This window comes from Ostrea edulis, chromosome 6 (assembly GCF_947568905.1).
Source record: "Ostrea edulis chromosome 6, xbOstEdul1.1, whole genome shotgun sequence".
NCBI lineage: Eukaryota > Metazoa > Mollusca > Bivalvia > Ostreida > Ostreidae > Ostrea > Ostrea edulis.
Genome location: NC_079169.1, coordinates 66,070,811 through 66,092,979, shown reverse-complemented (window position 1 = coordinate 66,092,979; position 22,169 = coordinate 66,070,811). Strand labels below are relative to the sequence as shown.

General features: G+C 35.4%; 2 protein-coding genes across 3 annotated transcripts; one reads left to right on the top strand and one right to left on the bottom strand.

The window, feature by feature from the left end:
• Positions 1-2,875: 2,875 nt before the first annotated feature.
• On the bottom strand, positions 2,876-10,819 carry LOC125683463 (gamma-secretase subunit Aph-1-like). 2 transcript variants are annotated; one of them, XM_048924612.2, is made up of 7 exons: positions 10,666-10,818; positions 10,313-10,452; positions 8,830-8,973; positions 8,630-8,724; positions 7,069-7,191; positions 3,296-3,423; positions 2,876-3,204 (listed from the first exon to the last, which is right to left on the bottom strand). In XM_048924612.2, exons 2-7 carry the CDS (start codon positions 10,423-10,425, stop codon positions 3,025-3,027), a joined length of 783 nt encoding a protein of 260 aa, XP_048780569.1. In that variant the 5' UTR covers positions 10,426-10,452; positions 10,666-10,818; the 3' UTR covers positions 2,876-3,024. The 2 variants fall into 2 exon arrangements, with proteins under 2 accessions (XP_048780569.1, XP_055996428.1); XM_056140453.1 differs by having other exon boundaries at positions 2,876-3,423; positions 10,666-10,819.
• Positions 10,820-10,932: 113 nt separating this feature from the next.
• On the top strand, positions 10,933-21,906 carry LOC125683462 (F-box only protein 30-like). The gene is made up of 4 exons (XM_048924611.2): positions 10,933-11,080; positions 16,371-17,980; positions 19,688-19,838; positions 20,485-21,906. Exons 1-4 carry the CDS (start codon positions 11,068-11,070, stop codon positions 20,517-20,519), a joined length of 1,809 nt encoding a protein of 602 aa, XP_048780568.1. The 5' UTR covers positions 10,933-11,067; the 3' UTR covers positions 20,520-21,906.
• Positions 21,907-22,169: the final 263 nt, after the last annotated feature.

Genomic DNA, 22,169 nt, shown 5'->3' with positions numbered 1-22,169 from the left:
TACATCGGACAAACTGGAAATTTGCTCAGAAATCGCATGTATGGACACTTCGTCGATATTAGTCAATCAACACAAACCAGTACAATACAATACAGGACGTTTCCATCATGCCGCTCGCGGAAATCACAAACAACATAAATCAACGTCTTAGAACTTGAGGAGCTTTTATACATATTTTTAAAACAATAAATCCTCAAGGACTCAACCAAAAACATGGCTAAAGTGAAGTATATGAAGAGGAAACCAGAGAAAACCAAAACAAATAACATGAACATCAGCTGCACTAAATGCAATCGAACATTCAAAGACCTGCGAAATCTAGAGGCATTTTGAACTCCTACACAATCCAACAAGATACTTGTGTAATATCTGTAAGAAACCCTATTACCGCAAAGATGTAGCCCAATGTCAAATTACGAGGAGCCACCCTCAGACAGAATTTAATGAGTCAATCATTTTCACATGCTACCATCCAAGAGAAATTGCCTAAAACCACAAGTATAGAATCCTCCATTTGAAAGCAGATCAAAATCCAAAAAAACCACCGATTTTCCACATAGTTCCTGCCGAGAAACCATACACATGCAAACCTTCCCAACCTACATCCCACAAAACACTTTGCTGAGACAAACTTCTGCTGGAATTCCAAAATAGATTGATAACAGTTTATGGAACTTAAGGACTTTTAAATTAGTAACACATGTAATTGTCCATTTACGCACTATACTTACAAAATACTTAAGAAAGATAAAGTAATCATGATTGGTATATACTTGTATTTACGTTGTCAAGCAAACACTCCACATTTTTTTTTTGTTAACAGCAAGGTCTCCGCAATCTTTACTTCAGTAAATGAATTCAGTGTAAATTTGTTCTGATGACCGCCTCCTGGTTGAAACTGATCAAGCAATAAATTTCGTTTTGCATTCTCATGATATGTTGGTGATCTATTTTAATTCTTTAAGTTTATTTTGCAAATATTTAAATCATAAATATTATTACAGTAACTTGATCTAAAGAGTCGGATTACGTCGAGTTGACAGGCACGGATCATTAGATCAAATTAGATGCAAAGCGTTGAGTTTGATCTGATGATCCATGCTTGTCAATGAGATGCAATCCAAGTCTTCAGATCAAGTTACTGTAGTAATGATAAATGTGTTATATACCCCTTATGTATTTTTAGCCAAGTTGCGTAGCAAATCTCGGCTTTTAAATTGGCGAAGGATGGGTATCCCGTCCGGCGGGCGGCATCCACAATTACACTGTAGCTTGTCCGGTCTCTAACTTTCATACTTTTTGGTGCATCTTTGTGAGACTTACATAACATAATCACATCTAAAAGAGGAAGGTTCCTATTTATTTTGAGGTCAAAAGTCAAGGTCACTTTGTCACTAAATGCCATAGATTTGAGCTTGTCCGGTCTCCAACTTTCATACTACTAGGGGCATCTTTGTGAAACTTGCATATCATGATCACATCCAAAAGAGGAAGGTTCCTATTTATTTTGAGGTCAAAAGGACAAAGGTCAAGGTCTCTTTGTCACTAAGTGCCATAGATTTGAGCTTGTCCAGTCTCCAACTTTCATACTACTTGGTTCATCTTTGTCAGACTTGCATATTTTGATCACATCCAAAAGAGGAAGGTTCCTATTTATTTTGAGGTCAAGTCTCTTTTTCCACTATATACTGTAGATTTGAGCTTGCTTCTAACTTTAATACTTGTACTTGCTGGTGCATGTTTATCAGACTTCAAATCCTGATGACATTCAAGATTCATGTTGCTTTTGAAATCCAAAGGTCAAGGTCATTATCACACTAAATACCTATTGCGGCCATTCAAAGCTTCATACTTATAAACTATATTTGATACATGCATGTTTTTACTTCGTGAATGCAAGCGTGCATAATTTTCCAAACTGCAACTTGGCCATACACATCTTTGATGTGTTTTAGGGATTTATCAGATAATAAATGGGTTCAAAATTATCAAAAACACAGATATACAGTGAAATTATATCTTTTGTATGCAGTTTTGTTTGTCACACAGGCAATATTTTCCACGTAAAAGTTGAAGCATTGTGACATAGTTTCAGAGTGACATGATCTGGATTAAATCAGAGCACCAGTGTGGTGATCCAGAAAGTTGGATCATACTCCATGAAACAGAATCAAAACATGGATTTTTGATGGGTATATAATACAAATACACATGTCTGGTGATTGTGTCGCCTGCGTTACGCAGTGGCGACATATAGGGATCACTATCCGTTGTCCTGCGTCGTCGTCTGGCGTCGTCATCATCACAAAAAATTTCTGTCAGTTTTCTCAAGAACCACATGGGGCAACTCCCTGATATTTGGCACAGAGCATCAGTGTGGCCAACTGTATTGTGTAAGACATTTTCGAATCTGTCGCTTATCAACTTCCTGTTTGCCGGGACTTAGAATTTTTTACAGCAAAAAAATTTCTGTCACAGTTTTCTCAAGAACCACATGGGGCAACTCCCTGATATTTGGCACAGAGCATCACTGTGGCCAACTGTATTGTGTAAGACATTTTCGAATCTGTCGCTTATCAACTTCCTGTTTAGTGACAAAAACCATTTCAATAATTTACTTTTTCAACATTATACGTGATATATTACATATAGAATGAACTAGCAGGCGACACATGTCTTCCGGGGAAGACTTAATACTGCGTTTCTGTATTCTGCAAACTTAAGAATTCAACATTCTCAGAGATGGGAGTCAGTGAGACATCCATCATGTAATTCAGAGATAATAGAAGGAGTCAAGTGTATGTTTTTCTGAATGGATTTGTCGATTTTTATAATTGTCCAATTAGCAGTGTTGCTCAAATAATAAAAATATAACTTCATGGGTGGTGAATTATTTATTTCAAGACATTTATGTTTTAAAAAATGACTTCCAAAATGTACAGTGTACACGACAAATGAAAACAAGGAGACAGTAAATGTTACGTGTGATATTTTAAATGGCTTGGCTTCTTGGGGAACACCAAATTAGTCAATCTCATATTTACGGGCATTGCCACAAGGGAAACAACTCTTGATGTTGGCCAGTGATCCTCCTGCTATGTAGTATGCGATGACTCCCATGACGATGGTTAGGAAGTAGATGGGGAGTATGCTGGCCAGATACAAACGACTGTCGCCAGAGGAGGTTCTCTGGTTCAGGAGCGTCTACAATGGAACACATATAAACACGTTTATATAAGATATATATACATGTACCAGGTGACTCACGTGACCTAATAAACATGCATTCACTCACCAGACAGGACGCCAGCATGTGAGTGCCCAGCACTATCAACACCATGTAGTACTGCTTCTTGTCCATTCCATTAAAGAAAATGATTCCCCAGAACGTGTGAAGAAGTACAAAACTAAGGGTGAGGAACGCTGCAAAGATAATTACACATAAAACTAAGGGTGAGGAATGAGATATTTCACAGACTGAAGTAACAAGATATTTTACAGACTGAAGTAACAAGAAATATTTACAGACAGAAGAAACGAGATATTCTACAGACTGAAGTAACAAGATATTTTACAGACTGAAGTAACAAGAGATATTTTACAGACTAAAGTAAGAGATATATTCTACAGACTAAAGTAACAAGAGATATTCTACAGACTGAAGTAATAAGATATTTTATAGACTGACGTAACGAGATATTTACAGACTGAAGTAACAAGAAATATTTTACAGACTGAAATAAGAGATAATTTACAGACTGAAGTAACGAGAGATATTCTACAGACTGAAGTAACAAAAGATATTCTACAGACTGAAGTAACAAGATATTTTACAGACTAAAGTAACGAGAGCTATTCTACCGACTGACATAACAAGATATTTTACAAACTGAAGTAATGAGAGATATATTACAAACTGAAATAACGAGATATTTCACAGACTGAAGTAATGACATATTTTACAGACTGAAGTAACAAGAAAAATGTTACAGACTGAAGTAATGAGATATTTTACAGACTGAAGTAATGAGAAATATTTTACAAACTGAAATAACGAGATATTTTACAGACTGAAATAACGAGATATTTCACAGACTGAACTAACAAGAGATATTCTACAGACTGAAATAACGAGATATTTTACAGACTGAAGTAATGACATATTTTACAGACTGAAGTAACAAGAAAAATGTTACAGACTGAAGTAATGAGATATTTTACAGACTGAAGTAATGAAAAATATTTTACAAACTGAAATAACGAGATATTTTACAGACTGAAGTAACGAGATATTTTACAGACTGAAGTAATGAGATATTTTACAAACTGAAGTAATGAGAGATATTTTACAAACTGAAATAACGAGATATTTTACAGACTGAAGTAACGAGATATTTTACAGACTGAACTAACGAGATATTTTACAGACTGAACTAACAAGAGATATTCTACAGACTGAAGTAACGAGATATTTTACAGACTGAAGTAATGAGATATTTTACAAACTGAAGTAATGAGAGATATTTTACAAACTGAAATAACGAGATATTTTACAGACTGAAGTAACGAGACATTTTACAGCATTAGTATCGAGATATTTTACAGACTGAAGTAACAAGATATTTAACAGACTGACATAACAAGATATTTTACAAACTGAAGTAATGAGAGATATTTTACAAACTGAAATAACGAGATATTTCACAGACTGAACTAACAAGAGATATTCTACAGACTGAAATAACGAGATATTTTACAGACTGAAGTAATGACATATTTTACAGACTGAAGTAACAAGAAAAATGTTACACTCTGAAGTAATGAGATATTTTACACTCTGAAGTAATGAGAAATATTTTACAGACTGAAGTAATGAGAAAAATGTTACACTCTGAAGTAATGAGATATTTTACAGACTGAAGTAATGAGAAATATTTTACAAACTGAAATAATGAGATATTTTACAGACTGAAGTAATGAGATATTTTACAAACTGAAGTAATTAGAGATATTTTACAAACTGAAATAACGAGATATTTTACAGACTGAAGTAACGAGATATTTTACAGACTGAACTAACAAGAAATATTCTACAGACTGAAGTAACGAGATATTTTACAGACTGAAGTAATGAGATATTTTACAAACTGAAGTAATGAGAGATATTTTACAAACTGAAATAACGAGATATTTTACAGACTGAAGTAACGAGATATTTTACAGAATTAGTATCGAGATATTTTACAGACTGAAGTAACAAGATATTTTACAAACTGAAGTAATGAGAGATATTTAACAGACTGAAGTAACAAGATATTTTACAGACTGAGTAACGAGATATTTTACAGACTGAGTAACGAGATATTATACAGACTGAGTAACGAGATATTTTACAGACTGAAGTAAGGAGTACCAGAAACAGTACATAATTCACCCACCAGAAGTTGATGTGGTGTGTTTTTATTAAGGTGTTTGTTTTCTAAGATGCTGATTAGCAAACTTGACAAATAAACCACAAGTTGTAGAGCTTTATGTAAGGTATTATTAGCCATCATCAATCTGTCACATACTCTCTAGGTAATATCTTATCAAAACTGATCAAGTCCAACAATCTGTTATTTTCTCAAAAATTCAAAAAAATCTAAAGTCTTGCTATGTGCTCATCTTCAATAAACACACAGTCTGTAAAACGAAAAAGTCCTAACCTGAAATCTGTGGGAGGAATTATATGGACAAATCATGCATCCTCATTATAACATTAAATATTTCAAATAAAGGGGCAAAACTCCTGCAAGAGAAGTCGAAATAAATCAAAATTGCAACATGATCTAGTTCTACACTGATCCACAAAGGAGCTACACAGGAAGTTTCAGCTTGATATGTGACAGAGGTATGAAAATAGAAACAGAAAACCCTAAACAGATGAACAGACCTAGCTGTACCATAGTATGTTCTGTCTAAAGACAGGTGTGTAAAAATTCGCACACACACAACACATCCTTGGAAAATTTAAGCAACATCATTGGTCAAGTCATTTACAAGATTGACAACTCAACCATGTATGGGACACATTGCAATGCCCATCGACACTAGGATATGCCCCCTTGTAACATTATTGTAAACATATTATGATTACAAGTGACCATGTATGCGATATATTGACCAAGATTGGGGTATTTGTTTTTATTAAAAAAAAGAATTAATGTGTATTTGCTGAAAAACTGGAAATCATGAAATTCATAATTTGTGTTTCCTTTCCCCTATTGATAGTATATTCAAAATTTGGCCTAGAAGCACCTGAGAAGAAATTAAAAATATTCAAGTGTTAATTAAACAACAGACAAAAACAGATAACAAGAGGCTCAAGGGCCACATCGCTCACTTGAGTTGCCTTGGACCATATCTGAAGACTTTCCATATATATTCGCATGTAAAACCTTAGTCCATATTGTGGCCCCAACCTACCCCTGGAGGCCATGATTTTTACAATCTTAAATCTGCACAATGTCAGGAAGCTTTCATGTAAATCTCAGCTCTTCTGGTTCATTGGTTCTTGAGAAGATGATTTTTAAAGATTTTCTCTATTTATTCTCATGTAAAACTTTGATCCCCTATTGTGGCCCCAATCTACCCCCGGGGGCCATGATTTGAACAAACTTGAATCTGCACTATATCAGGAAGCTTTCATGAAAATTTCAGCTCCTCTAGCCCAGTGGTTCTTGAGAAGAAGTGATCCCACCTTATTTTTGCATTTTTGTGATTATCTCCCATTTGAAGGGGGCATGGCCCTTTATTTGAACAAACTTGAAAGCCCTTTACCCAAGGATGCTTTAGGCCAACTTTGGTTATAATTGGCCCAGTGGTTCTTGAGAAGAAGATGAAAATGTGAAAAGTTTACAACGTCAACAGACAACGGACAAATTTTGATCAGAAAAGCTCACTTGAGCTTTTGGCTCAGGTGAGCTAAGAAAAAGTTATCTGAATTTGTTTTTTTTTATAATTTTATTATATGAGATTGATCACTGTTCATTATCTTCACCTTTCACTAAGGTCATATTGGATTCTTACCTGTAGCTACAAAGAAATATTTTGAATCTCCACGGATGCCAATGGTTCCTGGACCAACCATATCTGCTAACACATTGACTGTGGAGAAAGTCCCCGAAAGAATACCAAACCCTAGGCCTGACACTGAAATGAAATCAAACCATTAAAACAGATGTGTTTGATAAACACAAATGACAAAAAGGTAACTATTAAATATCAATCCCAATCCAGGTAAAATTTTTATACACAATGATAATTAGAACAAAAACAAAATGTCCCCTATCTTTGATCTCGGGGTGAGGGATAAAAACAGAAAGGGCTGGCCTGAGACATCTGTGCAGTAATCAACAAATAAAAACGAATGTTACTTCTGGTTATACAGGGACAAGTATGGTGGCAATAGCTCCCTGTGATTGCATACAATATACCCCTGTTCCTTATTACTCCCTCATAAAAAGATTGAACATATACAAGTACAAACAATCAACCAGTAAAAAGCATTCTTCTTCAACCCAGTACGTCTTTTATTAAATCCCATGATACCAAATCTTTTGTCAATGCTTCAATTTGCATTGTATATGAGCAATGAGGACTAGAAATGTTTTTGGGCGGGAGATATATGAAGAACTAGCCAATCTGAAACTAGCATGTACATGTCTGCATGCTTCTTTTCAATGACACAATGTTGTAGGGATTTTCATCTATATCTACATCAAGTTAATCAGGTACTGACAACTAACATCTTTGCATACACACGGTGTCATTCATTTTCAGTAATACAATGTGTCAGGGATTTTCACATAATGCAGTTACCACAGATTTTATTGTGTGTATTGTTGTTGATTACTTTTGTTCAAACAGATTTTCTATTAATTACAGACTTAACAAGACAGTTGCATCCACTAGCAATTTTACGAATTCATCACTGCAAAGGATGCAAATATTATCAAATATCTTATTATTCATATACATGCTGTAAGAGTGTGAGATCAAAAGTTTAATGTCTAACAAAAAACTAAATTCAGTTTTCACCAAGACCCCCATCCCCCTTTAAAACTATATATGATGAATGTTGAACCTAATCTATTAAGAAGTAAAAAACATATGATTATAAATAACACTCTACATACCTTTTCTACTGTTTATTCACAAATGAAAATGTACATTAAAACTATTAAATGTTTATTAAAATGTAAAATTATTGTGTGTTTTAAAAAGTCGCTGGTCTTTTTTCTTTTTCCACTAAAGCGTAATCGATGTCGGATGACAGAAGCTTACGGGATATTTTAGCCCCCTTCCCCCTAACTATTTGAATTTTAAAATAAAATTTGTCTTTCGCTTTTGTCTTGTTCTTTACAATGTTCAATCTGACTTCCTGTTTAATTTGAAATAAAATCTGCCTCCTCTTGTATGTCAGATCAGACAGCCGTCATTGTAAAAACAGTATAATCCAAACTATATTTTGAGAATGTAACTTACAAGCATCTGTACCTATAGTAATCTGATTAATCATACTTCAATCTGAATTTATAAACTGTTAGTTGCACACCGAGTGCTTTAGTTAACTTTTTATTTCAATTACCATATGCCATGATATGTTTATTTGAGATATCTCTGGGGGTCATGTGCATTTCTTGGCCAGTTTGACTGACTTTCTGCAAGCCATCATCTGCTTTCCTGGAAGAAGAAGTCACAGTATAAAAAATTATACATGATACAAGTTTTTTTCATCTTTATTGGGAAAGTTTTCTGAAAAATTCAACAAAATGAAAATTAGCTTACCTCAGAAGTTTATAAAAAAGAAGTCTGAAAGCTTCCTGAAAGAGAACTGAGAAAACTAGACCAAAGGCAAGAGTTTCTCTTAGAGGAACCACAGCATACCATAGAATGGACGACACTAAGAGAGACAGCAGCCAAAAAAATCCACTGAAAATAGACATAACTAAATCTAGCAATTCTATAGATCACAAAATAACAGATACCTACATCATACATGCTGTGTATTTCCTTTATAAGAAAGTCATGGACCAGAACTCTTGAGTTAATAAATACTGTTTAGACTGAACTGGGGCAAGCTGAAAGCTAGTTCGCTCCAGTTTTGAGCTTAATGACTTTCTATCAAATGCTTTGCAGCAATTGCACATAAAACTAATATAAAAGCAGATAAAGTCACTGATTGGAAATGAAAATTATATAAAAGTCAAATTTAATTCAAGTAATAAAAAAAAATTCCAACAGCATATCACTTTTAATGACATAATTTGCAATATCTTTTAACACTTTGTTCACTGTATTGCTTGCATGAAATTCATAGAACAGAGATTCTTGCATAAACATAGAAAATTTTGATCACCAAATCAAAATACTCCCTGTTAAGCAGATGCAAAATTTGTTTAAATATCCATTTTCATGCTATAACTAAGGCCAATTCAACTTAATTAGTAGATTATCATCCGGGGTCACAAAAAAATGTGGAGCGGGTGGGAGGATTTCATTGTTTAATTTTCATTTCCCGAGAAAAAAAAAATGACAAAAGGCATCATACAAAGTGTTAATCAAGTTAACATTCAAAGAATCCTTGGTAGAAGGTATAAAACCAACATTCTAGATGACTTTAACAGGTTGGGAACACTTCCCCTATAGTGAGATATTCTCGCTAAAACGCGATTATCCCTCTCTAGCGAGAGTAAATGTATCCCGTACAACCGAGAAAAACACCTGTGAAGTGCATCTCTTCGTGTTTCATGTGAAAAGAAGAAAAGGTGCTAAAATGTCTGATACTTCTGTAAATTTATTAATGAAAACGAAAACACTCATAATGTGTATTGGATTTCACACTGCTTCCCTCTTCCGCAGCAACTTTGATGTGCAATTTCTTTATGTTGTCAATTTCATAGAAACAATTTGCATCATGTTGAGTGTGTGTCGCACTCATTCAGCGTCGCACGGGATTTGCCATTATTTTCAAAAAGATGCCAAAACACCTGTTTATGGTAATGTTTATTTCTCACTAAAGAGGGATAATCGCGTTTTAGTGAGAATATCTCGCTATAGGGGAAGTGTTTCCAACCTGTTTAATCATTCACTCATGTCACTGGGAAGCAAGTTTGTTTGAAATTGTAATTTTTGCGAAAATAAAAAAATCGGGATGGGCGGGAATGATAATCTATCAATTAATTTTAATTGGCCTAACAGTCAAAGATTTAATTTGTACGTGTTTATGTTCGTCTTAACAGTAGCACCATTAACATATTCAGAACAGTACCTTGCTATAAGCACAATAATTCGTAGAGGATCTCTGGCAATCGTGAACACAAACAAAGCAAATGGTGGTCCAAATGCTATAAAAGTGCAACCAAAAAATTCCATCACAGTCATAGTGACAATTTCTGTTACGTTCCAATCCTACAAATAAAAATTTTTAACACTAGTCCTATCAATCAACACAGAATCCTAAATCATAAAAACAATTCTGAGAACTCGAACTCGGAGAAGAACTCAGACATCATATAGCTTTAAACAATAAACCAATTAACATTCTGTAATTTGGATTTCCTTTTACTCCTACTGTAAAGATATAACGTTAGTTGTTAAGTATTATCACGCCATACCAATTACCTAATTAATTGAGATACATGACAATGGTAAATTATTATTGAAGACAGTTTCACTTCCGCAACAAATGATTCTGAATCTATCAAAAGTTTGTAAAATGTTTGATAATTTGTACTTTAAAATATCTTATGTATTACTTCAGTATATCATTGTCTTGATCATTCTCTTCAAATTATTATGGATATTATCAACTGAACATAATCTTGAATATCCAAATCTATTATTTCAAAACATTTTGCTTTCAATTTGCCTTAAGAAATATCTTCTATACGAATTATATGAAGTACAACTTATCCCATATTTAAACCCATCAACACTGATTCAGTGATGAAATATTTGTATATACAAACTTATCAGTGTTATACTAGTTAAAATTGTAAACCAACTTCGTATTTGTTCTTAAATATGTCACTGTATGGTAAGTTTATCATAAATTTATATTTTATGATGGAGAATTTAGTGGTAAAATAACCATAATGTCTCACATCTTGATCTGTTGATTTTGCCCTGCCCATGGCCTGGGTGCGTTCACAATTCTTCCATTGGTACAAATATCGATTTTGCCATTGGTTGTCTTTGGTACCAATGTTAAACAATGGTACAATTGGTTGCCTTAAAACAGTGAACGACAAATTGGCAAACCAAAGACAAAATAACAGCCAACGGTTGCCAATGTTGACCATTGGTAACACTGGTTACTAATGGTCACCAATGATAGTCAATGGTTACCAACGCCAAATGTTTAGCTTTCCGCTATTTTCAGAAATGACAAACCTAACAAGAATATTTGTTGCACTGCCGAAACAAAATGAAACTAATCTCATGGACATGATCACGTGTCATCAGGTGATATTCATTTGCTAAAAAAGCGATCATTTGTACCACGTATGCAACACTATGTTGAGGTTACTATTCCACAGTAAAAGTTAAACGTCACTTTCGAATGTCAAGAGGTACCTACCAGGCAACATGCTTGTATTTGCGACCACTACCTGAATATATTCAAACTACTGGACCAATTCCAAATGTTGAAAAAGATGTTCTAATGTATTTATGGTTCATGGGTATGTAAAATTAGAGTAATTCTCATTTGCTTGCAAATATTTGTAACATGTAAACTTAAACTTGCTTGTTTTATAAAGTAAAATGTCCTATTACCGGGTTTCAGAAGTATTAGCATTATAGACTTAAACGTTATCATTGCAGGTAACCTTGAGAGTATAAAATCCATGTCAGACCGATTTAATGTCTCAAAAAGTTCTTTTCACAAATCCATGAAAAGAACAGGCGGCCGTTTCACTAAACGATCGTAGATCGTAAACGTAGACTTAAATGTGAACGTAGCACGTACGACTGTTTCACTAAAAGTTACGATTTGCGATTTACGATCAGTATTGATCGTAACCCTACAAGTGGTCTAAGGCTATCGTAAGTGCACGTAAATGAGCAATATGGCCGCCATGCTGGCCCGCCTGGGATCATTTTGTGGTAGTATTTACCTGACTGAGTTTGTTTATACTTTGTAGGAAGAAAACAATCACAATGACTTGCAGTCTGCTTTTGCACAAAAATATTGTACAGTCCGAGCCCGAATCTTAAATCAATTAGAGTTGTCCTTCTTTATTACGCGTCAGTCTCACAGGGGTCAAGTCCGTTTTGGGTCCGGGCTCTGTGATACCACAAATATAGTAAATTCATTGTATCACTGAGTTCGGGTCCAAAACGGGCCTAGCCCCTGTGACCAGTCTGCTGAAATAAATATATAGGCAATGCATCAATTCATATTTTAAAAAATGAGGAGGGGGTGGGGGGTTAGTCAATATATCAAACTTTGCATGTAATAGAAATGTAATAGAGGGGGGGGGGGGGGGGTATTGCTACATTTGCCTGCATCACCGTTAGATTACATGTATATTTAACATTAGGCAGAATTCAAGACATTAATATTCTCATAGACATGTTCAGAAATTAAGTTTCTTTAGTAACAGTTGATTTAAATCCGAGACGTTGCGATTCGACGTACTCGGCTATTTTTTCCCCCGTCAGATCAATACCTTTGATGCAACTGACTAACTGCATAATACATGCACATTTTAAGGGAAAATATGATAATAAAATGATTTGGTAATGGGAAAGGGGTTAAAATCCAATTTTGCAAGTGGATCGTTTCTGTAGTTTTATGAAGGTCGTTAGAAATTAAACATACAAACTAGACCTATATGTATACACAGACAAGGGAAGGGTCATTATCGGACCCTTGGGGTTCCGACCCCTTGTTGTAAAGTGCACTCCTGTGGGGATCCGGGTTAGAATAGCTAGGTCCTCAGTACTTCTTGCTTGTCGTAGGAGGCGACTAAATGGGGCGGTCCTTCAGATGAGACTGCAAACACTGAGGTCCCGTGTCACAGCAGGTGTGGCACGACAAAGATTCCTCCCTGATCAATGGCCGTAAAACTTGCAGCCCTTCACCGGTTATGGTGACGTCTCCATATTAGCGAAAATTCACGTGAGGGACGTTAAACAATATAAAAATCAATCATCATAAAGTGCAATATCGATAATAATTTTTAATAAAAGATCTGGATTATACATCATCACGTAAAGACGGAAGTTAGCGTATGCTTACATAAAAAAAATATATAAAATACAAACGTATGGGAAAAATAAGCCCATGATTTGTTTGAAATTTATACAAATAAGTGAATAGATATGTCATTAGTGTTACATCGTATTTTACAACAATGATTAAACGCCGGAGTACATATCCATGGTTTGATGCAGGATAAAATTTCCTATACTTGTGTGCAATTTTATTTTCATTTTATTATTTCTTTTTATCAATATCATTTCATTATCTTATTTTTTTTTTTTAATCTTGAATATAGTTTACTTATTGATGGAAACTTGACTCACATGAGCAGATTGATACATGACATTTAAAATTCTAAAATGTAAATCTTTTATGTTATTTCTTCTATCATTTCCCCCCAATTTTAGTTACATGAAAGTTAATAAAAATTATTCTATCAATTGTTTAAACATTCTAGGAATTTTCTTGAGATCGGGCTCAAAATTTCCATTATTTTTGTTGACAACTTGCATGGGTTACTGCAGACGATAAGGATATGTTTAAAACCATGAGGAAATAATGAATGGATATTTCTTTCCATGGTAGGATTAATTTTAAATCTACCTCTATAGAGAAAAGAGTTCTAAAAAGTCAGACGTAAATCGCAATCGTAAGTGTTACGACTACGATAGGTTTCGTGAAACGCTCGTATACGTGTGTGTCAAATAATCTTAAACGTAATCGTACGTTTACAATCTACGATCGGTTAGTGAAACGGCCGCCAGGATCTGCACTAGTTAAAATTATGCCAAACACTATCAGGAGCGATTCCCGCCACCATCTTGTCGGTGACTCTAATAAACGAAAACTCGCGTTGGTAATTCTACCGTGAATGTGGTTGGCCTGCAGAATTGGTAACCAATAAATGTTACCAATGGTAAACATTAGTACCAATGTTTTGCCAATGGTAAATTGCACCACCAATATCAACCAATGGGAGAATTGTGAACGCACCCACTGATGATATATATATGCAAAGCATGAAATGGTAATTGACTTAGTTTGACTTAATCCACTTCGTCCCGTGGTGGGTGGGTGGGTTTGTAGGGTGACCACTGCAACTCTCCGAGAACTTGTCTCTGTCTTTGACCAGTTTCTCCCCACGTCTTTTCCTATTTTCTGTATGTCAGGGTGTTGGGTTGATCCGTCCCTAGTCGATCCGGCCCCCCAAATCTTTTTAACGAAGATATTAAAACAAGTTTAGGTCTCTGAAGTTAGATATTAGAATTAGATAACTGTCGAAGTTAGGTATGTAAATAAAATTGTTTATACTACAGTTCATCTTCGCTAGCCAAGGGTGATGATACACAGTGAAAGAGGAACACCGTGTATCGTCACCCTTGGCTAGCGAAGATGACTACAGTTAGGCTTTATAATTTTTGTTTGAAGTGCAATAATCATTAAGATCATTTATGAAAAAGTGTGCACATTAATTGTTGTAAAAACATCATTATTTAAATTAACTAATGTAAAAATGTGTCCATTAATCATTATGCAAACACCTTCGCTAAAACTCTTAGAGTTTTGACCATAACTGCTTTGTTTTGTGCACAATCTTTGGTCGTTAATATGAAATATCATAACCATTATTTCGTCTCCGATTCCGTTGCGGTTTTGATATGTAGTATGTCTAATGAGATAACGTTTCCTGCATTAACTTGGGCAACTTTCAGTAGTCAGGCACTTTAATAGTTGTTTAGTATCAGATAGATAGTGAGTTCAGACACAGTTTAGTGTCGGTTTTGAAAGTTGAGGAGTGGGAAGCAAACAGAGTGGGTGGAGGGGGGGGGGGGGGGGTGTATTCTTCTGTACATGTATGACTATGAATCAATCATTGGTTCAGCCTTGCATTTCTACTACCTTTCATCGCCACTATAACAAGTGACCAGCAAATAAATCGATCTTTACATGTACTACATGTAGTAACAAATATTGTATGTGATAAGAACATGATAAGTACGTCACACATCAAGAAAAGGGGGGGGGGGGGGAGTGTGCGTAGGGTACTATCATGTTGCTGCATGTGCGTGTCTGGAGATCAATGATCATTTAAATATGATGATATCATTTCATAGCAGTTGGTTGTTTTAATGACCTGAGAAAATAAATCTCATGAAGTAAATATCCACTTTCGTGCATACGGTAAAGGAAATAAACTTTTATCTCTGCTAACAAACATCAGAAATTTAATCCATTAACTCACATTTCGGTACTAGGGCATTCTCTTGCAACATTCTGAAAAATAACTTTCAAAGCAGGCAGATATTTTTGTATATCAGAAATGAGTCATTTGTGTACAGGAGTTGCCCAAGTGACGCATAATTTTAGTACTTCTGTTTCTGAAGAGTTCCAAAATTTTCTAGTTCCGATATCCTGTATTAAGTTTTTGCATTTATTTGTTTGGTTTTTTTTTCATGTTAAGATAAATGTACATTTGCAAGACAAATTTCTCGTCCATATTGATATTTTGCAGTCATACAGAGTGTGCACTAGAAACTAGTACAAAATTTTATAGATTGATTTTCTGTTGGGTGTTTTATTCCAGACTGGTCAGAAAGGGTAAATGAAAAAAAATTGATTATGGGATAACAAAAAGACATTTGCAAAGATAAGCATTATTTTCTTCATGGCTGTACAATAGTGAAGTCATTGTTTGAAAGAAAGCCATAGTCCCTTTGTTGCAGTTCTAGTGGAAGTTCCATTGGAAATTACTGAATGATTTTACAGTTAGAATATCCAGACTGTTGAAGAAAAGTGTCAAAGATTGATTGCAAAAAAAAAAAAAAGGGTGATCATTAGAATACCAACCACTGATAAGTTTTCTCCAGAAACGAGACCCCCGTTTTTCTGAGATGAACTCTGATTGTGCTTATTTTTGTGAACAGCAAGTAAAATACACACCATTTTTCCTTTTTTCAATGAAACATACTGAGATTTTGATCTTTTCTAAAATTTCGTTTTGATCCATCTAAAATTGTTTCTGTTGTGGTATTGTGGAATAGCAATTTATTTAGAACAACCGAGCTTTGAATTTCATGCAAATTTGATACAAATGCTTAAAGATGGTGTGTTATTACAGATTTGTATAAACAACAACCATTAGAGGATTCAGATAAAAGCTCCTTATTGTCAGAGGAGGAGAAACATGCTGTAACTCTTGGTGTCCTGCATGCTCACTGTACAGCGTGTGTGAACAGGAACTGCAACATCTCCCCAGATGGACAGAGCAGTTGCTCCGTCATAGAGTGTCCGTATTCTTGTGGCCAGAGATTTCACAGGTGCAAACTAGATGAACATGAAAATTTCTGCATGAGCATGAAAGTGCCTTGCATTAATCATATCTATGGTTGCCCCTATGAGATTCTTCGAGAACAACAGGCCCGTCACATCCCGGTGTGCCCTGCCAGTGTCGTTAAATGTATGATTGAGTGGAATCGATGGCCAATGCATTCGAGTGACTTGTGTGTTAAAGCACCTCTGCCTTTGAATAATCCTCGTGTACAATGTGGGCAGTTAGATGTAGCCCTAGCATTCCGAGATCAACGTGTGCTTTTAAAGTCAATGTCTGAGAAAAAGCTGAAGGCCACTGAGAAAACAAGTGAGAAGTCGAATGATGCTCCTTGGGAATCAAACAAGTATCCCCCTGGTCTTCAAAAATCTCTATACCATGGTATCTTCTCACCATCAAAAGGTGATGTTTTTTGTGCCAAAGACCCAAATTATGATGATAGAAATAATTATGCAAAGGAACATGCCTCTGTCCAGCTTGGGGGTATTGGGGTAGATTACATTTCCTCCAATATGGGACTTGCTGGTATAAGGAGATTAAGTGAAATTGAAAGAGAAAGACAGCAGAAATTGGAAAATTTAACACCAAATCCTAGTCCTCTGCCACAAGAGGAGGAATTAAAATCTCAGCCACCTTCTATAGAAGTGAAAGAAGATGATACAGAAGACAATTGCAATGATGAAGACAAGTTGATTAACCTCTACAACAAAAAAATACAACTTCATGAACTTTTAGGTCTTTGTTTGAATGTGGAAAATTATCCCAGTGGATCCTTCACATTTTCCTGTGACCAGAGTTTCAGGCGTGATGAGATTGCTTGGCATTTCAAGAACGTTCACAGTGAGATACAGAATGGTTTAAATGGGATCATGGAACAAAGATGTCCACTTGCACACCAGGGCTGCAATTTCACTCATCGCAGGTTCATTCCTCTTATACCAAAAGGAAAAATAGTACACAGTTCTCTTTTAGAAAGTTTTGGACTAGTCAGTGGAGAGGAAGATGAAAATGGTGCAATAATTGATGAATCAATAGAAGATATGTCCACAACAGAAAACAAGGATTCGGATAAAATTCGACGTCTACGAGAAGCAACTCCTGAGATTATAACGTCTTCCAAATATGACTCTATTATCAAGGTGATCCCAAGGTATCGAAGAGTTTCTACTCCAGAAATTCCCTGCACATCTGTAAACAGAGAGGCATTAAAGCTAACATGTCTTCCTGTGGAAATCCTGGAAAATATCGTAAGTTACCTGGATGGCTTCAGTTTGAATAATTTATCCTTGACCTGTTCAGCACTGAGACAGGTTTGTGCCTCCGTGTTACAAGTGAAGGGAATGGTGCTGATGGTTTGGGGAAAAGAGGAAAACAGCAATTCATGGCATGTGACAAAGCATGTAAGTATCAATTAGGCCAATTAAAATTAATTGATAGATTATCATCCCCGCCCGCCCCTAAAAAAAGGGCCCACCCCAATTTTTGTTCTCACAAAAATTACGATTTCAAACAAACTTGCTTCCCAGTGACATGAGTGAATGATTATAATCACAGAATGTTGGTTTTATATCTTCTGCCAAGGATTCTTTGAATGTCATTAATTTTTTTTCTCGGGAAATAAGAATTAGAAAATAAAATCCTCCCACCCGCCCCATATTTTTTTGTGACCCCGGATGATAATCTACTAATTAAGTTGAATTGGCCTTCATGCCAGCATCTATACATGTACTTGAAATTCAAATCCACACAACTGTATTTCAGAACTGAAACCTGAAATTGGTATTCTCAATAACATACATTTATAAGAAAGAACTTGATATATGAACTAATCCCAGTTTTATTATTGCCTTGAGTGCAGAATTAGAGAGGCTGTTTATGGCTACTAACCTTTATAGCTCACCTGAGATGAAAGCTCAAGTGAGCTTCTCTGATCACCTGTTGTCTGTCATCCGTCTGTCTGTAAACTCTTTACATTTTCAACTTCTTCTCCAGAACCATTGGACCAATTTCAATCAAACTAGACAAAAAGCATCCTTGTGTGAAGGACTTTCAAGTTTGTTCAAATGAAGGTCCATGCCCCCTCCAAATTGGAGATCATCACAATAATGCAAAAATAGGGGGGGGGGGGGATTTAAAAATCTTTTTCTCAAGAACGACTGGGCCAGAAGAGCTGAAATTTACATGAAATCTTCCTGACATAGTGCAGATTCAATTTTGTTGAAACCATGCTCTCTGGGAGTAGGATAGGGCCATACTAGGGGATCAAAATTTTACATACAAATGCATCGGGAAAATCTTTAAAAATGTTCTTCTCAAGAACCACAAGAGGCCTACGTGGCCGAGTGGTTAGAGCATCACACTCAAAATCACACGGCCTCTCACCTCTGTCGGCGTGGGTTCGAATCCCGCTCGCACCGGTAAGTGAGAAAGTTTCCCAGTTTACTTTCGGAAGGTCGGTGGTCACTTTCCAGGTACATTGTATCTGGGTTCTCTCTTCCACCAATAAAAACTGGGCGCCACCAGATAACTGAAAAATTGTTGAGTGTGGCGGAAAACATCAATCAATCTCAAGAACCACTAGGCCAGAAATATTTACATTTACATGAAAGCTTTCTGACATAATGCAGATTCAAGTTTGTTACATTCATGGCTTCCAGAGGTAGGGTGGGGCCACAATAGCCTCAATAAGGGGTCAACATTTTACATACAAATATATCTAGGGAAAATCATAAAAAATCTTGTTCTGAAGAATCACTGAGCCAGAAAAGTTTACATTTACATAAAAGCTTCCTCTTATAGTGCAGATTCAAGTTTGTTAAAATAATGCCCCCCCCCCCCTTTTTAAAAATCTTTAAAAATCCTCTTCTCAAGAACCATTTGGCCTGGGAAGTTTACATTTACATGAAAGCTTCCTGACATAGTGCAGATTCAAGTTTTTAAAAAATCGTGGCCCTCGGGTGTAGGTTGGGGCCACAATAGGGATCAAAGTTTTACATGCGAATATATAGAGCTTCTCATAAATATGGGCCAAGGTGACTCAGGTGAGTAATGTGGCCCATGGGTCTCTTGTACTTGTATTAATAGTTGCATTGATGTGTCTATTGCAGAAGTGGATTTTCAGCAACAGTATGAGTCCTATCAGGCAATGGAAGCAGATTGGACATGGTGTATTGTCTGAGCACCTCAAAGTCTGTGAGTTCAACCAGGAGAAGGACAAAGTGATTCGCACAGAAAAGATTAAAGTTATGGAAGCTCTAGGTAAGTGTTAACACACAGAAATATTAAGGAAGACTTCAGTAGATGTTAACACACAGAAATATTAAGGAAGACTTCAGTAGGTGTTAACACACAGAAATATTAAGGAAGACTTCAGTAGGTGTTAACACACAGAAATATTAAGGAGGACCAGTAGGTGTTAACACACAGAAATATTAAAGAAGACTTCAGTAGGTGTTAACACACAGAAATATTAAGGAGGACTTCAGTAGGTGTTAACACAGAAAATATTAAGGAAGACTTCAGTAGGTGTTAACACACAGAAAAGATAAAGGCTATGGAAGCTTATTGGTAGGTATTAACAAATAGAAATTTCAAAAGATTAACATTAAAGAAGACTTCAGTAGGTGTTAACACACAAAAGATTAATCAATGCTTCTGCCATTTTTTCCTAAAACTATTTTTTCATCTCCGGAATATGAAGAATTTTTACATTCTTACATTAAGCATACCTTCAATATCCTACCCCTGGTGTGTCCACAGGTCCATGTTTGCCCTACTTATAATTTTGTATTTTCTATGGCGATTTTTTGTGTGCACTTTTTCATACAATGATTTCATTAAGTGTAAATGCATGAAAAGATAAAAAAAAGTTCAGTTGGTGTGAATATGTGATTTTATTTTGTAGATCTGTTGGAAACCACAGTACAAGGAGAGCAATAAACAATATTTCCATAGGGGAAACTTAAAATTTGGACTGTCTAAGCTGTTGGTATGATAGTGAGGTGCCTTAAAATCTTTGTTGATAACAGTCTTTCAATGTCTATTAGTATCATATTTATACACAAATTGTTGATGCATAAATTATATAACCAGAATCTACAATATTTATTCCCACCTCCTCAGTTTATGCTTTGATGTTGGTTGCATTTCGTCACTGTTTACATGACAAAATGGGTATTTTTAGGTCACCTGAGTCGCTATTAGTCTGCGTCTGTATTATCGTGCATTAAGAAAATAAACATTTTAAACAAGTTTCTTCTTTATAACTATCATTCCAATTCTTTTAAGCATCTTTGGGACAAAGGAGATGTGAATTTTAAATTACAGGAATCCTGCACCCCTGGGACAGGGCAATAACTGCCAAAGATTTACCAATTTTAAAAAAGGTCTTCTTCTCTAGAACTGCACATCTGTAAGGAAAATTAAATACAAAGTCATGTAGAACAGGAAGTCCTCTACCAAAATTTTGTAAATTTCATGATCCTCAGAGTAGAGGTTCTTGCTCCAGGGTGGGGCCAAACTTGGCATACAGTGTTTATGTGTCAAACATTTAAATAACATCTTCTTCAATGCTTAGGATACTAAATTAAAACTAGGTGTTTGGAAGGGGCTCTTTACCACAATTGTAAATTTCATCATCCTAGTGGTAGGGGTTTTGGTTCTAGGGTGGGGCCAAACTTATCATAGTGATTATGAACAAACATCATCTTTGATTTTGCTGATAGGCTATAAAAACTAGATATATATACATGTATAGGAGAAGCAAATGGGAATGTACCAAAATTGTGAATTTCACAACCCCAGGGTTTTGACTTTTGGCCGGGTCCAAAACAGTCATATATTGTTATTATAATATAGATTATATATAACTTATATACATATATTAAGTAAAATCTTCCATGTGTATTAATAACACATCTTGTTTTATACTGCTGCTGAATATTAGAATTTTAATAGCTTAGATATGCAGAATAGGAAAATTGTAGTAAAGCCCATAGGTCTAGTGACATGTAGGTGACCAGTAAGGCCTGCGGACCTTTGTTTGGTTTTTTTTTTTTTGGTTTTTATTTTGTCTTTCTGTGATTTTGTATATTTAAAAAAAAAAATTATCTTTTTTTTTTTTGGATGGACCGGAGATTTACACAGCCAATCAAAACACAGTACAGTATAATGAACTAAAGTGCAGATTTAAATTTTGAATTTACTTTTTGTTGACATGAAATTCATATATGAAGTGATTTTTAAATTTTGCTTCAAACTTTATCCATGCAGTGATTGCTGATGTTGATATATTAAGTACTGTGCAATAAAGTTTTTGTCTCTTGTTTTATTGTAGTTTCGTAATTTGTTGTCCCCCACCGCAACGCGGAAGGGGACATAGAAATACCGGTGTCCGTCCGTCCGTCCCACTTCACTTTGTGGACGCAACTCCTCAGAAACCGCTCAACAGATTTTGTTCATATTAAGTAGGATTGTTAGTCACCATGTGTAGTTGATCATATTATGCCGTAACCAGAAACCCATTTGTCACCGCTTAGTACTTCATCCTTAATTAAGAAGAACATCAACGGTCTTCTTAAACATAGACAA